Source organism: Drosophila sulfurigaster, chromosome 3 (assembly GCF_023558435.1).
Source record: "Drosophila sulfurigaster albostrigata strain 15112-1811.04 chromosome 3, ASM2355843v2, whole genome shotgun sequence".
Lineage (NCBI taxonomy): Eukaryota > Metazoa > Arthropoda > Insecta > Diptera > Drosophilidae > Drosophila > Drosophila sulfurigaster.
The window spans coordinates 25,141,501-25,158,249 of record NC_084883.1 but is presented as its reverse complement, the minus strand read 5'-3'; the positions used below and the strand labels follow the sequence as shown (position 1 = coordinate 25,158,249).

At 39.8% G+C, this 16,749-nt stretch overlaps 3 protein-coding genes across 8 annotated transcripts in view; 2 read left to right on the top strand and 1 right to left on the bottom strand.

Moving 5' to 3' along the window:
* LOC133844019 (histidine-rich glycoprotein-like) overlaps window positions 1-16,749 on the top strand; it is a 154,779-nt gene that overhangs the window by 121,498 nt on the left and 16,532 nt on the right. The window lies entirely within an intron of this gene.
* Window positions 65-6,207, top strand: LOC133844857 (PTB domain-containing adapter protein ced-6). Of its 4 annotated transcripts, none has more exons than XM_062279130.1 (7): window positions 65-571; window positions 4,124-4,500; window positions 4,585-5,024; window positions 5,093-5,319; window positions 5,380-5,808; window positions 5,876-6,006; window positions 6,068-6,207. In XM_062279130.1, exons 2-7 carry the CDS (start codon window positions 4,198-4,200, stop codon window positions 6,128-6,130), a joined length of 1,593 nt encoding a protein of 530 aa, XP_062135114.1. In that variant the 5' UTR covers window positions 65-571; window positions 4,124-4,197; the 3' UTR covers window positions 6,131-6,207. The 4 variants fall into 4 exon arrangements, with proteins under 4 accessions (XP_062135114.1, XP_062135115.1, XP_062135116.1 ...); XM_062279131.1 differs by having other exon boundaries at window positions 65-627; XM_062279132.1 differs by lacking the exon at window positions 65-571 and adding an exon at window positions 1,246-1,396 and having other exon boundaries at window positions 6,071-6,207.
* Window positions 6,356-16,681, bottom strand: LOC133844858 (pyruvate dehydrogenase (acetyl-transferring) kinase, mitochondrial). Of its 3 annotated transcripts, none has more exons than XR_009894646.1 (6): window positions 15,652-16,681; window positions 9,520-9,727; window positions 9,265-9,455; window positions 8,625-9,199; window positions 7,401-8,563; window positions 6,356-7,317 (listed from the first exon to the last, which is right to left on the bottom strand). XR_009894646.1 is itself a non-coding variant. In XM_062279133.1 (5 exons), the coding sequence occupies exons 1-5, from the start codon at window positions 15,773-15,775 to the stop codon at window positions 8,417-8,419; spliced, it is 1,245 nt and encodes a 414-aa protein (XP_062135117.1). In that variant the 5' UTR covers window positions 15,776-16,681; the 3' UTR covers window positions 6,356-8,416. The 3 variants fall into 3 exon arrangements, 1 of the variants encoding a protein (XP_062135117.1); XR_009894645.1 differs by having other exon boundaries at window positions 6,356-7,267; XM_062279133.1 differs by having other exon boundaries at window positions 6,356-8,563.

Below are 16,749 nucleotides of genomic sequence, written 5' to 3'. Positions count from 1 at the left end.
ACGGCCTCATAACTTTTTGGTCAACGCAACGGCAACAGCAACTCAAGCCTCAGTCTCTTGCGCGTGATCGGTAAAAACAAATCGGCGGACCGTGAAGGTGCTGAGGATATTCCATCGTCAAACGATTGTCGATGTTGTTTGCTGTTGTTGCCGTGGTTGATGTTGTTGCTGCTGCTGTTACTGCTGTTATCTCTGGTTTGCTGTAAATTTGCGCAGTACACTTAAAAAAAACATATCAACGCAGTAGTAGAAGAAGAAGAAGCATCACACACAAAAAGAGTGCGCACGAAAGAGCATAAACAGCAGGAGAAGGAGAGAGCGCGCGCGAAAAAGTCAACGGTTGTTGTTGTATTTGTATTTTGTACCAGCCGCAGCATCCCGCCATTGTTGCTGATTTTTTTTGTTATATTCGTTAGTTGTTGTTATTTGTGTGTCCAGCGTGCATCGCGTGTAACGTAAAAAAAAACTGTGCCGTCGTCGTCGCTGAAGTCTCCAATCTCCAAACGTCCACCCTCGCCCGCATCGTAGCGCAGCGCATCAATTGCACTAATTTCTTCAATCAGCGCACAAGGCAAGATACCGATTTTAAACGAGTAAAACTAGCGAAAATTGTTTAACAAGTGAAAAGTACGTACAAGTTGTTTGTGTGTGAGTGTGTGTTTTTATGCATGTAAATTTGGCCCATTGTCCAAATTTAGATTCTAAATCCGGAATTGTCTGGAAATATACCCGACATACATATGTATATACATATAAATCTCTGCATGAGTCTTTCTGTCTACTCCTTGCTAGCGTTTTCGCATTGTCATTTGCGAGCGTCGCAGGTCATGTGGGCGATCGAGAGAGAAGAGAGAGAGCGAGAGAGCAAAAACTATTGGGAGAGATTTGCTCACGTGTATTAAATGCGAAATTAATGTAATGTTAACGTTAGTTTTTATTCAAAAACTAAACTTTAATTGCCAAACTCGAGCTCTTTTAATGATCTCTCGCATTCACCAGAAACGGCGGCGTCGTTGCTCTTGTTTTTGTTATTGTTGTTGTATGCTCTAATCTCGATTTATCTCAGTAACGCGACAGAAGCGAGCGGCAATCTTAACAATTGTTTATTGTTGTCTCCCCCTCTCGCATTTGTGTAAATGTGCATGTGTGTGTGTGTTTATATGGCATGTGAATGGCTGTGTATGAGTGAGTGAGGAGCTGAACTGCAAGTGAATTAAACGAAACGACTTGAAAAAGTTGAAGCTTTGCTTTTTTGTTATTTAGTACGCAGCTGTCTCCCGACGTGTACGTTACGTAGTGGCGCCGTGGCGCGGTGAAAATCTGTAACTCAACTGTTGCTCTGTGTTTCGACTCGACTCTACACAAAACATCGATTTAACGCCTTGCTAAGCAATCGGTATGCGTGATTTTAATAGTCTTCTCTCTCTCTCTTTCTCTCTCTGTCTCTATTCGCAAAAGAAAAGCAAAAGTGCAAATGTAAAATTACAATATAATAATAGCCCAGTGTGTCAGTGTGTATTTGATTAAATTTAAATTACTGCCTCTTTTTGTGTGCTTCTTTAGCACGCACACACGCAAGCGCAGTGCTGCGACCGCTAATTATGAAAGTTTTTATTGTTTTCTTGATTGACTTGGCCCAAAAGCGACGCTGAAAATGCTGGTACCCCAGGTACTATAGCATTACAACTGCTATTTGGTCGTTTATTTATTCATTTTCTTGTGCAATTCGCTTAAACCTTAAAATAACGCACATTTGTTTGCTAACAGCGTTTTGTCTCAACGTGGAGTGGTTTGTACACACACCTCCTCGGTGGTGTGACCATGATCGAGCCAAAAGAAAGTGTATTGTAGAGATGATTACTCTCCAGGCTAAAGAGTGAAGACATCATCATTAACTGCATAAATTATGTCCATAGCGTGTGTAGTGGCTCCACCTAGTGTGTGGAGCGCAAAACAAAATGGTTTACACAAATTTCACAGTCAGTACACACACAGAAAAGTCCCGCTAGCAGGCATATCAGCCATCCTCCCTTCCCCTTCACCGCCTACGCTTTGAACTCTGCTGCTGCGCACGTTCATGCATATTTGTCGTATTTATAATTCTTACAAGTGTTTGTTTTTGTGTTGTCTACTAATCTGTCGGCATAAAAAACTCACGCATTCTGCATGCTAAAGTGATCGCGCTGCTTTTGGAGAGTTTTGTATGTACTTGGTTGTGGGTGGGAATTGGAGGTGGGATGATGGCTGTGTATTTGCTGGGCTGCTGTTGGAGGCCAGTGTTGGTAACTTCCGCAATGATTGCGGTTTTAGTTGGTTGGCTTTAGCATTGGCTTGTCGACAATTTTATCTTTTGTTCGACGCAGTTTTTGTGGCTGTCAGCTGAGAGCGTTTGTTTTTGATTTTGTTGTTTTTTTTTTTCTAGTTTTTGCTTATTATTTTTGTTGTTTTGATTGCGCAGCGGCGACGTCGGCGGCGCCATAATTGCGCACAATTGCCAAATACAGGGTGTTTCACTTTTCATTTCGTTTCGCCGTTAAGCTTAAGCTATTTATTGTGCTATTTTCAATTTTTGTCGTTGCCGCCGCTGCTGCTGCTGCTGTTGTTGTTGTTGTTGTTGTTGGCGTCATCGCACGCCGCTTTTGGATAATTTGGCTTTCGCTTTTGTGCCATTATATTGCCAGTTGCCGTTGTTAGTGTTGCCTAATGCCCCAACGTCAACTAGCTGCCAGTTCCAAATCAACTCGCAAATGAATCAAACTTATGTTCATACAGACACACACACACACACACACACTGGCATACAGTCTACACCCGTTACATTGCACAGTGCAGAGAGCAGCAAACCGGTTTTCAAATTCTCCGTAAATTCAAATGTTGTGCAAATAATTAATTAACTTATTTACATATATTATAAAGCACGAAAACAAAAAAGCTAATGCATTGCATGGAATGTCCACTGTATTGAGTGTGTTGTTGTTTGTCTTTCAATGTGTGATGTGTGATCAGCACAAAAACAATGATTCATTTTGATATTTTGCAAGATTTTGCTTCTTAATTATGAGATACGAAAACAGCACGAAATGTGAGAATTGTAGGAGAATTTCACAAAAAGATCCCCCGCATCTCCCCTTCCAAAAGATCCAAGGTGTGATACTTAATAAAAAACCGACTTAAGTACTATATAGCGAGACGTGTGTAAAAGTTTGTTCTACTTTAGTGTGTGAATTTGTTCGAGAGTGTATGTGTGAATGTTTTCTGAGAAACTCTGGCTTATTATACCCGATAATCGTGCTATCAAGAGGGCTTATAGATTTAGTGATTAACCTCAATTTGTGTAAGGTGTCTACATCTTAAGAAAAGAGCTATTATTCTCTATCTGTCTGTCTGTCTGTCCGTTCATATGAACAGCTCCAACTCAGTAACTATTAAAGCGAAAGCTCGCTAACTTGGTGACAATTCTTTTGCAGCTAAGTTTATTGTATAATTTAGCTTTGATAGACCTAAATCGAATTACGATTGTAAATTTAAATATTGAACTTGAAAATTTATTATACACCAGAGCACTAACATTATAAACACATCAAAAATAGATAATGATCAGTTGATAAGCTAGGAAGTAAATAAATGTAAATGTAAATGTTGAGCGAGTATCTCAGAGTCGCACAGACTCGAGTGCAGCTTTCTTGTTTGTTGTCTTTGTGTTGTTGAGTGATGGCAACCGCTGCGATGACGTTCGTGTCCAGCTGACGCGACTGACTCTCTACTCGACTGGTGCGACATCATGAAGGTTGCAGTATAATGGCTCACAGTTTATAGCTGACCAAACAACAGGTTTAGCTGGGCTGCAGATGCACTAGGGATTGGCTTACCAGCTGACAAGAATGCATTCAGATTCACAGCAACCGTTGTATAACTCTGAATCGCTGTTAATTAGCAACAGCAGCAGCAGTCGCTAAAGCTAAAGCTATAGCAAAAGCAAAAAGTATTGTATGTCTGTTTGGAATTTTTGCAAATTAAAATTGAGGGAAAAACCCCAAAGCACCCAGAGGCAGCGAATCCATCACATAATAAAATCATACGGTAGAGACCGAAGTTCAATAATCAATTCCTCCTTATCTTACAGAGAGATCTGTTTGCCAAATAACGCCCCTAAACGCATAAACAAATTCAAGCTTCGAACTGACGCGATTACTGAAGATGCCTTACCAGCCAGCAGGCAATAGCAGCGGCTCGGGCAGCAAAACGGCAGCCAAGATGTCGCAGCTAAAGTTCTGGAACAAACAGAACAGCAACAAGCAACAGGAGAAGCAACTGCAGCAGGATGCCGGCAATGGCAGTGACAATATCGATGCCACCAATGGCAATGGCAACAATGTTGCCAACGGTGGCAGCAACAACAACAGCAGCAGCAACTCGAAGAGCGAATCGAAGAATGGCAAACGCAATTGGTTGCACACACCGGAGCAGCTCATCAGCGGACATGCCGTCTATCTAGTCAAGGTGAGAATCAAGTGTTTGTGTAGGTGCGTGTGCAGCATAGTGTGACAAAACAATTAACATTTCGTTTGTTTGTTTGTTGCGCAGTTCTTTGGTAACCTGAGCGTGGACCAGCCCAAGGGCATTGAGGTGGTCAAGGATGCCATACGCAAGCTGCAGTTTGCCCAGCAGATGAAGAAAGCGGAGACGGGCACACAGGAGAAGTTCAAGAAACTTGAGATCACAATTAGCATCAAAGGTGTTACGATTCAAGAGCCGCGCACCCATAAAATACTGCATCAGTTTCCGCTGTACAACATCTCGTATTGTGCGGACGAGAAGGGTGTGAAGAAGTTCTTTAGCTTCATTGCCAAGACGGTTAAGACCAAGGATAGCAGCAGCAACGATAGCAATGGCTACAATGGCAGTGGAACTGGCAATGGCAGCGCCAAAACCGACGAGACACACGAATGCTTTGTATTCATATCAAATAAGTTGGCCTCGGACATTACGCTGACCATTGGTCAAGCCTTTGACCTGGCTTATAGGTGCGTTGTTTGCGATTCCACTATTTAAACTTTGTTTTATTAATGTATGTATGGTTTTCGAATTGCAGAAAATTCATGGACAGCAATGAGAAGACGAATCTGAACAAGGCGCAGCAACAGATTGAGCATCTGCAGAACACGATTGCCATCTACAAGGAGCGACTGCGCGAATTGTCCAATAAATTGCCAAAGGCCGAGCTGGATGCCATGCTCTACAAGCTGGGCATTAAGGATATTGTCGAGGCGCCCGCCAACGAGCTGAATGGCAACGAAACCCTAAGCAACGGCAAGTTGGGTAAGCAGAGGTTACATTATCTGTTGTTCCACTTCTAATTACTTCCATACTCATTGACAGATGAGGATAAGCTGCTAATTGATACCAATTCGACGACAGCGTCAACGCATTCGGCATCGCCCAATTCGTTCTTGCCCATTGTGCCACCGAGGAGCACTTTGTCCAGTCAGATGAGCAGCAGCAGCAGCGGCGGCAAAAGCAATAGCCAGAAAATGGATGAACTGCTGCTCAATTCGGATTCGGACAGCGATTTTGATCCACGTGCCGATGAGATACAGGATAATCTCAGCAATGGTCGCAATGCCATTAGCAATGATCTGTTTGGCTTTGAGCCATCGAAGAGCTTTGGCCAGCAGCTGTTCTTCAACAACAACGATCACAAGCTGCAGAACAACAACAACAATAACAACAGCAGCAACGTGAGCAACAACAACATGAGCATCAACAGCAGCGGCTTCTCCAGCGAGCTTAACATAACGCCACCACTGTGTAGGTTTATCTGAAAAGAGAAAATGTGATTTTCATATTATTAATTGCTTATGCTTTTCTTTTGCAGTGGCACCGCCGCCAAAGATTGCGGCTCCGCGACGCAACACGCCGTTGACCAACAATATTGGCCTCAATGGCAACACGGATTTGTTTGGTTCCGATCCGTTTGAAATGAACAACGGACCCAGCGTGTTCAAGGTAAGTGTCACAACTCGTAATCGGCCATTTAATCAAAACTAATTAATCTCTACAAAATTAGCAGAGTCAGCAGCTGAATATTGATGATTTCTCCCTGGAGAGCTTGGATCCGTTGCGCAAGTGAGCCGAAAATCCAGCGGTGCTAATTACGCCATTGCAAATAAACACATCAATTAATATTACTACTAACAAACAACAAAAGGGAGAAAAAACAAAACAAAAAAAAAAACAACTAAAAACTGAAAGAAAAGAGTAAACAAATTGTATCTTAGCTTATTTTTGTGAGGTATTCGTCCTCAATGTTGTTTAGCCTTCTATTCTGATTATTGCCTGGTAAATTCTTTTGAGCTTGAATTATAAATATTGTATGTGTATGTGTATTATTGTTTATATAATTTTATATTGCATATTATGTATGATTATTATATTATTATTATTACTATATTATATATTATATTATTATGGCGATCGAGATCGAGTTCCAGATCGCGCACAATGCACTTTGTTTAAACGAATCAATTGTTGCTGTAGTTAAATAGTTTAAATGAATGTCAATTGTCGAGCAAACAAAAGAAAATGAAATGTATGTATACAAGAGCTAATTAAAAACGAGAAAAGAGAAAATATGAGAACGTCAGAAACGTCGTGATAATGTGCAAACGCTAAAAACCTAAATGTGAGAATTTTGTATAAAATAATTATAACTCTAAACGAATCTTATCATTATATACATATATATATAAATGCATATATATCGAAACATGCACACGTAATCAATTATTGTATAGCTCAGCAAAATGAACAATATTTATTATTATGTAAAAATAAAATGTAGTGCCTAAAAAAGTTTGAAATGTTTTCATTTACGGCTTTTGCTGCTTTTTTTTTTTGTTGTTTTTGGTTGCTGCTTTCATTTATTGCACAAAAACACACTTATAAAATACGTATGCCATTTGTTTAACGCTTTATAACAATATTTTTTTGGTTTAACAATCTATGAAAAACTTAACACGTTACTGCCATGAATACAAATTGTAGTTGTAGTTGTTACTGTTGTTGCTGTTGCTTGTTGTGTTTGGGAATGTTTGCCTAGAACTAGTGATATATCGTTCCCACTTAGTGGTCTGATTTTAAATCCATTGTTGCTGTTGTTGTTCTCCGTAGATGTCCTGAGTATCATTTGAGTGCTGCTAATCTAATCCAAGTCGTTGTAGCGCTTTGGAGCTGTCGCATTCAGCTGCCTAGCATTCATGTCCGAGCTCTGGAAACATTATACATTTATTTAATAATCGGCTCATCAGTTGGCTACGGCTATTGACGACAGATAGGATCGATAGAAAGTATAAAAAAAAATAAATGAAATCGAACCAAAAGAGCAGTCAAGAGAAACTGACCATGGGCTGGCTCAGAGCTAGGTGCAGTCTTATAAGTTTTTTAAGAAACCATATAAATAACGCCAACGATTGGAAAAGTTCTGAAAGAAATCAATTAGAGCGTAAATAAATCAACAGAAATTCAAAAAATTGAAACGACAAACAAATTGGAGCTACTGCGAGAGATTTTTCAATACAGCCAAAAAGTATGCTACATTTTTTTTTGCTGTCGCATTTGCTCCAAGGAAAATTGACAATTGTTGCCATAATTAAAATTTTTATTAACAAGTGTTAAATAAATAAAAGGGTGGATCAACCAGTTATTAAATTAGAGGATTATAAGTTGCAGGCATCGCACAACTGTTAATTGATGCTAATAAACAATCAATATGTTAATAAAGCACTCAATTATTTGGGTTTTTTTTTAATCATAAACAAAAAACATTCTGCAGGTGTTGTGTGTGTGTATAAGTTTAAACAGTTTATTTATTGACAACTTTTGTTGAGCTTAGAAAATAAATATATATTTGTTGTATTTATTAATTGTAAATATCGTGTGCTTGAAATTAAACAGAACATTTCACTAAAATAAAATAGTAAATGTATATTGTATGTATATAATATAATTAAAAACTAATTTCGTAATTGTTTCAAGACTTTTGTATATGCAAAATAAATATATGTGTATATTTAAAATATAAGACTTTATCGCGTTCTAAGTTCTACATTACTAAACCCCGTGCTCTTAACCAAAAACCCCTTCGATAAAAATCCCTCAAATCATAATTTGGAATGTCAACTGATAAATGACAACAGATTTCCACAAAAATGCAAATTTGACGTTGAATAAAGCAACACACAATTGACATGAAACATACAACAAACTGAATGCAAATTAAGGTAAGATAATAAGCAAAACATTTTCTGGAGAAGGGATCAGGATCCATGCTGGGATTAGTTGGGTTGGTTTCTGGGGTTGGGCTGACATTTAACACAGCCTTCGACTTCGTCGTGCTTGGGGGGTGGGAGGAGGAGGACTATTGGACAACAGCGCTCGTCTTCTTCGGCTTCTTAGCGTATTTTACCTGATTCGACCAGTCACCGGTGGGCACGGTGGCGCGATAGAACTTTGAGCTTGTCTTGTTGAAGATGGGCAACAACTCGTTGGCCTCATCCGAAAGCGCCTGCAAAACAGCAAAATAATGAGCAATTGATATTTAAAGGGAGAGAGATCTTCTAACGCACCTTCAGGTAGATGATGGCATCAGTGCCGAAACCTTCGCAAGAGAGCAGCACAATGTCACCGTGGAAGTAGCGAGCATAGAGCCGCGAGATGGGCAACCCGTAGCCATATCCAGCCAAGGGAACTGTGTTCATATCCGACTTTGTCGGCTGCGGTGCTGTGCTGTACATGTACTTGAAGAGCTGATCGGACTGGGAGCGCGGAATGCCGCCTCCCTGATCGGAGATCTTCACGCAGATGTCTTCTTTGCCTCGGCATATGGCCACCTTGAGGGGCGGCAGTGTGTCGCAATTGTCATGGTTGTGATGCTCGACAACGGCACGCATGGAGTTCTTGAAGAGTTCGAATAGCATGTGATACAAATGCGATGGCACGTACACGGTGCGTATGGGTAATAGCTCATCCGACGTGGTGCTGTACTGCTGTATCTCGAGAGCGGGACTCGTCAGATAGTATTGATCACAGAGAAATCGGGCATTCTCATACGCATCGCGCACCACATCCGACAGATCACAGGCGGGATCCAGGCAGCCAATGTGACGGCCCAACGAGTGCGGACTGGATCCAAAGAGCAACGCTGCAGAGGAGCCACAAAATATTCGATTAGTTACACAGGTTTACAAATTAAAGAGCTTTACTTACTGTGCTGATTGATCAGCATGCGAATGCTGATGCGTGACATGTAGAGACGATCGAGAAAATATTGTATGGAGCTTTCGGTGGGCGCATCCACTTGACCGCCTTCGTTCTCCTTCATCTCGATGACGCCCTGCGCCATCGTCTGTACCACATCATTGTGTCGATTCCTAATGAGATCCAAATCGTGCACAAATCTGCGAATATTTTCAGTTTAATATACTTTACATTTTAGAGGGATTCTAAAAGATTTCTACACACTTCTGCAGATTATCGTGAGTGGGTTCGGCGTTCTCAAATTCCAGCACATCCTCGAAGCTCTTCACGTACCACGAGCTCACCTCGCTCACCGAACGAGTGTGAAGGAGATTATCGGGCAGCAAGGCGATCTCCTTCATGATATTCGCCAGGCGCACGGGCAACTCCTTCCGAAGAAATATATACGACTTCTTTTCACATGCATTTTGACCTAAAAAGAGAGAAGATAATGTTGGAAGGCGTTTATTAAACGATCGTTTAAGCGACACGTGATTCTAATCAGACATAAGAGACTGCGCGTTTGAAATGATCATGCATGGAATGTGTGGGTCAGTTACAATTTATAATTAGCAGCAAAAATATTTATGAATTGTGTAAACGAATGAGCTCGACTATGAGGTACTGGTTAGATTTAATTGTTTTTTTTATTGGTTTTTAAATTGAAATTTTTACAAGTTCGAGAATATTCCTCAAAATTACACTTGTTTTAATATTTGTATCGAAATGAAAGGGGGAAAAAGGGCGTGTTTAAATTCTAAAGCTAAATAAGTCTGCTCACATTATCAAAATGTATTATCGCTAAATTCGATATATCTAGGGGTTATACTATATGATATGTAGATACTCATAGGAACGGACAGACAGACAGACAGATTAAATAAAACACTTCTCTGGCTAACTGTTACATTTCCATCTCTGTGGTTATCTAGTTTGACTGGACAACATGATTATGAAGTCAAAAACGTAAAGTGAAATTAGTCTGCTATCGAATTAACGCCATATTAAAATTGCTTCTCGTAAAATCGCCAAGCATACGACGCAGTTGAACCCAATCGCTTTATGCCAAGCATTCCATTCATATCTACACATGTGTGTGAGCGTAAATATGTATGTATGTACATATGTATGTATGTATGTGTGAGTCTTTGGCTGTGTGAAATAAAATGAATTGTAAATAAGCTCAGTTCAAGATACCCAGAACGGAAATTTAGTCAACAAATTAAAATCGCCACAACAAACTTTGCACTTTGCAAACACACATTCATACACATACAGATTTTATAATATATATATATGTATGTATGTACATATGTATATGTGTGTGCGGCTTTCGTTGTCTGTTGTTGTTCGTCAACAATTTCGTAACAAAAACAAAACGTCGAGGCAAAGCAGAAACAGACGATTGACGACAGACAAATAACTGATAAGCATAATATGAACTCAAAATCGAAAATATTAAACACATAACAAATTATTATTATTACGAACTGAGCCTTGAACTGCAAAGCGACATCTGTTGTCAGAGTTTGCAAAAAACAACGTAAAGAAGAGACACGCCTCTCTTTTCTCTTTATGACTTTTAATTGGACTGATTGCCTCGGGCATTACGCCGATAATTTAGCTAATTTAGACGTCGGCCCAACGACCCTGATAAAAAAACGGCTACGGTGGAGCAATAAAAGCATAACAAAACAACACTTAAAGGGGGCCCCAGCATATATCGAAAATACCCAGACAAAATATATCTATCGATAAAGAATGTGTCATATAAATGCTTCGATAGCTTTGTCGGCCATTTTGTTTATGAGAGCCAATTGTAACGAATGCCGAAAACAAAACAGAATCAATAAAACGAGCTATAAAAACACAAGAAAGCATAAACAAACTACAAAGTTCCGCTGCTGGAACAGGTTCTCAAAGCAGAATATAAAAAACAAAAACAAACGACGGCACTAGTCCAATAAGAATTTGCGAGAAGCTACCAGCTGGACTGAGAGCGGGAGAAAGAGCGAGAGCGCGTGAGGGAGAGTAGGCGAAAATGATCGGCAGACACGCGCGGCACTTTATCGCCTCTTGCTCTCCCTCTACCATCAAGCAACAGCTGCTGACCTCAAAATAGAGCTTTATTTATTTATGCTTTGTTGTTGTCCGTTTGCCTTCCGTATCGATAGTGTATGCGTGTATGTGTGTCTGTGCATTTGCCGAACTTTGCTTTTGCAAATATTATAAGCAGGTAAATGTGCGTGTGTGTGAATTTGTAGACATTTCGATTTTGAGATTTGATTGCAACTGTCTGACAGCTGATGAGAACTTTGATGCATCTTTGTTATCGATAAGAGACCTCCCCTCACTTTCATTTAGCCTTGCGTGATAAGTAGAAAAAACAACAGACTTAATGGTAAACAGAATAGTAATCGCCTTGCAAACCCGTTCACGTCTGTGCGTAATGGCATGGTAATTGAGTTTGAAACAGGTGACAAGTCTTCAACGTCACGAATTCAATTAGAGACAATAGACAATTGAATGCTTCTTTCGTATTATCGGTTTAGCCATGCAATAAATAATTGACTGTAATGTATTTGCACGCAATCCTTCAGCTCGACAAAGAAGTAATTTCCTAATGCCGCATACCAACGCCCAGCTGTTCAACACGCCTACCCTCTCCCCGCCCACTTATTTACCACCCAAGGTCAGGGTTAGTCAAGTCCAGTCAAGTTGGGTTGAATGCACACAGCAAAGGAAATGCGCACATTTTAAATGCATTTTGCATTCACAACTTTAATACTATATATTAGCTGCAGGGGCCACTTGTGCGGACAAAATCGACCAGCTGAGTGGCGTGACGTCACGGCCAGGTCCGGCCCCAGCTGTTGGAGCCAAAAATTGATAGAAATTGGCATCTTTTATTGCATCAGCTTATTCATTTGATCCAATTTTAACGTCTCGACGTCCGACGACATCTTTGAGCTTTGCGTATATTTGACTCACATTCGCCTTTGCTTTTTGCCGTGCCTCCTTCTCTCTCTCGTGCTCACACGTCAATCGTGCGGTGACCGCATAAGCACAGAGAGACAGACAAGAACAGACTGCTGGACTTTAAGATGCCCCTCTCTTTTAGCACACGTTCAAAAGTGTAGCTTAAATGAGAGCAGCACAAAGACAAAGAGAGCTTTTTGTGAACAAACACTAAGCAATGCACTATTTACGGAGAGACTGTATACTAAATATAATCTATTGTTCTGCTTAATCGAGCAAAAAAGATTTGTAGTCAAGTTGTATTTAAAATGCTACCGTAAATTATACAATTTAATCTGGAAACAATTCGCAAAAATATACCCTGCAATCTATTGGCTGAAACGTTTAGAAAATCGCGGCGCGTGTGCTTGTCATTATTATTATCATGGGTATCGAAAATACACGGGGGCGTCGTCGATGACTTGTTTTTCGTTTGTTTTGCTTTTGCCTCCCATTCTATTTGGGTTAAGTTTTGACGTCTACGCTGCGTTGTTGTTGCTATTCTTATTTTTCTCTTAGCTCTTTTTTTGTTAGCAGCTGATTCCAAAGTTCACGCATCCCTGTTAAAGAATTGCAAAGTCCATTTTCTTGGCGTGATGCTGGCTGGCATCATCTACAAATAAGTATATTCTTCTATATTCAATTCCTCAAATGGTCACACACTCAAGAAGTCAACTTATCAGCAGCCGCAAAAGCAACAAAAAATTTTCCGTTTCAAAATAAAAAAAAAATATTTATATACGTGTTTAAAATTCACGTTAAAAAATAGGAAAGAAATCTTGTCATTGCATTTGTTGTTGTATTTGCTGTTATATCTATCAAATGAAATGTTGTTTTTTTGGTTGGGCCCACGCAAAGCACATGATCTGAAACCTGCGGGGTGGTAATCAAATCGGACCTGCGGATTTGCCATAACATATTGTAGTTTATGTTCTAGTGGATTGGCACATTGTTAGCGATAGTGAAAGTGATTAGGGCCAATAAATGTGGGTCATAATTGGCTGCTATCTGGCATTGCGTATACGCCATGTAAAATATTAATAAACTCAATTGCCACATAGTACAATACTACGACACACAATAATATGCTATACTATACATCATAGTACATAATATTCTTAACCTTGTTTCCATACGCTGTGTGATATTTAGCGATTTGCCATTAGATTTCCTACAATTCCATTACAAAAGATATTCAAGTGCTAATTTATTTACATTTCAAGTACAGTTGGCAACAAAATGTGGCTCAAATCTTATCGCCCACATCAAAGTTCAAGTGCGCATATACTCTTCGGAAGGTATTATTGAACTTAGCGGAGGGGCTTTTATTAAATTGTTATTGATACGTCATAAAAACATTGCAAACAAGACAATAAATAAACAATGGATATTAAACAGGCAACTGTGATCGTAAATCGTTGTAGTATAGTCAAAATTAACTGCCACGTCCAGTTGAAATTGATTCATCGCATCTATTAATAAAAACACTCCACGTGTCGTTGGCCTTCTAGGCACTAAAAGTCCCTTTAATTTCTCATCGTCCTCCTCGTTGCGTAAGTCTATTTATAGTGCACCACAGCCTCCTCCTGAACCGAAACTCATCAAGTAAAACTTAAAACTGGGCCCCAGCCACTTGGCTTGAGAGCATTGTTTCCAAGTCAGTTGCCATTTGTGGCACAGTTTTGCCTGCATGATGGCCTCAAAATGATTCAGACCCCTTTACAGGGCCCTAACAATGCTCGACTAGCTTTTGTTTAAATACCTAATACCCTGTACTATGTGAGAGAATATCAATAAAAATGTTGTTAAAATTGAAACCAGTTGTTGACAAACAGTTCTACACTTTGCATTATACTACTTGCGAGTTATCAATTCTTATCTAATTCATACTAATTTCCCGCATTATTAAAGCATTTCTTTTGTTTCTTGTTGGCGACAAATAATTTTAATCAGATTGTGCGCAATTAGTTAAAAATACATATTTATCTTGATAGCCTACATTTTCTGAAATATACGTTTAATATCTACGTCAATTAATATATTTATATTGAACAACGCAAATTTTTAAATTTTCACTTTATATATGTAAATAAATTTCATATCTGCTGAATGATTATTATATATAATGAACTATCTCTCACAGGACAAAGTCTATAGTCTACTTAAGACTAATTTTCAAAGAAAGGAAAGTTTTTTATTTGTTATGCAACATCATATATTTCACACGAAAATTTACATGTGCTTTACAGGGTATCATATACGTCTATACTATACATACTTTTAGCTCATTGGGGCAGGTTTTTGGTGCGGCTTAGAACAGAATGAAAGTGCTTATAAATACAATATGTACACATGCTGTTTAACAAGCATGTACAGTCTGTTTAGTAAATAAGCAGTTGTACATACATATATACGCATATATATATGTATGCATGTATGTTTGTGTGTATGCGTGCAGTTGTCTATGTAGCTGACATTGAAACGTCCTTGGGCAGCACGTGCCAAACACTGCAACTGGTGGGTGAGAGCAGGAAGGGTGACGAATTCAATCCGAAGTATACAATTCCATTGCCGTTTATTGTCGGCGGCTAATGAAAAATAAGTCTAGTTGTGGGAACTTCCGTTTGAAACTTTGTTGTTATTGTTGCTGCTATTTTTATAGTTTCAGAGACAGCATTTAAGCCGGCGTGAATCGTGCAATTGAGTCACCCACTCTCTCTCTCTATCTCTGTCTCTGTTGTTTGCTTTCTGTTTGGTTCGCTCTCCCATTCTGCATAATCAACAGTTTGTGTTTGGCGGCAAGCGGAAAAAAAATGCTTAATTGACAATTCAATGGAACTAAATTGAGTATTAGATAACGGCAATTTGCGCAGCACATCTCCAGCAGCTTTGAAGAGGGATCTGAGCTTAGAAGCCGCTTGACACGTACGCTGTGGAGTGTGACCAGGTGTCTTGGAAAATCTCTTTAAGAAATATACTATTATGCAATAGTCTGATAAGATCAAACAAAGCTTTTTTGTATGTTTGTAAGCCACATGTGCTGACGTCACAAAACAATTCGTCGAGTGTTTGACATTGAACAAGATTGTTACAAATTTAACCAAATCTATTTAAAAATTACATTGAATATTCCTCTACGAGTGTTTGGCACGGCATGGAAAGCAAAAGCAAAAGCAAGACAAACAAACACACACGCACACATGCAAACATATTGCGTAGTGGCAGCAAATGAGCGCGCGCAAGAGAAAGAGTGCGAGCGAGAACGTTTGCCGGCAAGAAGGACTAAGGGAGGGGGCGTGGCACTTGCTTTGCATGCAATCAAATGTAATTAATGCTTACCAAAATCCATAAACTGTTTTATTGACAGCGGCGACGGATTAAAGCCCGAATAGAAATCCAACATTTTGGCCAGGCTCGACATCGATGACGAAACGGCCGAGAGGCGAACGGGAAAAATACGCATATTGATTGCTTTTGTGTGTGTGTGTGTAAGACGCAGGAGATTGGGTGGCGGGGGGTTGCTGTTGCTCTATCTATCAGTTGTGTGTGTTATCTACAACAACTTTATTTGGTCCGAAAGCTGTCCACTCGTGACAATTTAATTATGTATGTGTGTGGCAACGTTAGGCCGGCGGCAATGCGAGCGGAGTGTCCTTCGCTCACCTTCAGATGCCGACAACAACGGCCAGGATGATGACGTGCATAACCTCACTTTTGTATTTAAGCAGCAGGACGTTGACCGGGCTTTTCACTTTTACTTGTGTGTCGCGAAAACGATGAACGAGCTTTTTTTTACCGCAACGTACGAACAGCTGGCAATGTCTTTTTTTTAAGTGTGCTAAATGTGTGTTGTTGTTGTTGCTGCTGCTGTTCTTGACTCCCAGTAACAACAACAATAAATCAATTGTGCTTTTAGCTGTCGCAACGCGATGTTATTGTAAAAATGTAGCAAAATATTTGTATTTGTATTTGTATAAACCGCAAAACCTTCTTTTTGTTGTTGCTTTTTGCTTGCTACAGCTTTTTGTGTTGTTAATAATTTTATTGTTGTTGTGGCTGCTGTTTCTGCTGCTGTTTTTGCTGTCGGCAGTTTGCTGATGCTTCTTCCTCCATAAAAAGCTTTAGATGATGGTAAAATATGCTCTTTGGAGTCTGACCGATTATATGCACAACTATTATTCGCTGGGTTTGTGCGCCACGCGTGTCATAACACTGTTTTTAACTTTGCTATTTATTTACTTTTAGCTCTCTGTTGTGTGTAGTCGTCGTCGTCTTTGTTGTTGCAGCGCTTTGCGTCGACTAAGCGGAGTGCCGCCGCGAAATTGTCTCAAATTATTGCTCCACGATTCGAGAGACTGTCGAAGAGCACGCCGCGTATGCTCATTTTATAGGCGCGCTCCAGAACGTTGTAGAGCTGGAAACTATTCGATTTTTCAA

Bases quoted from the DNA above. Each gene is read 5' to 3' on its own strand.
- LOC133844857 (XM_062279130.1), top strand. From the start codon at position 4,198: ATGCCTTACCAGCCAGCAGGCAATAGCAGCGGCTCGGGCAGCAAAACG. The intron at 5,025-5,092 runs GTGCGTTGTTTG...TTCGAATTGCAG, and splicing joins GCCTTTGACCTGGCTTATAG to AAAATTCATGGACAGCAATG. The intron at 5,809-5,875 runs GTAGGTTTATCT...TTTCTTTTGCAG, and splicing joins TAACATAACGCCACCACTGT to TGGCACCGCCGCCAAAGATT.
- LOC133844858 (XM_062279133.1), bottom strand. From the start codon at position 15,775: ATGCGTATTTTTCCCGTTCGCCTCTCGGCCGTTTCGTCATCGATGTCG. The intron at 9,456-9,519 runs GTGTGTAGAAAT...AAATATTCGCAG, and splicing joins ACTCACGATAATCTGCAGAA to ATTTGTGCACGATTTGGATC. The intron at 8,564-8,624 runs GTGCGTTAGAAG...GCTGTTTTGCAG, and splicing joins ATGCCATCATCTACCTGAAG to GCGCTTTCGGATGAGGCCAA.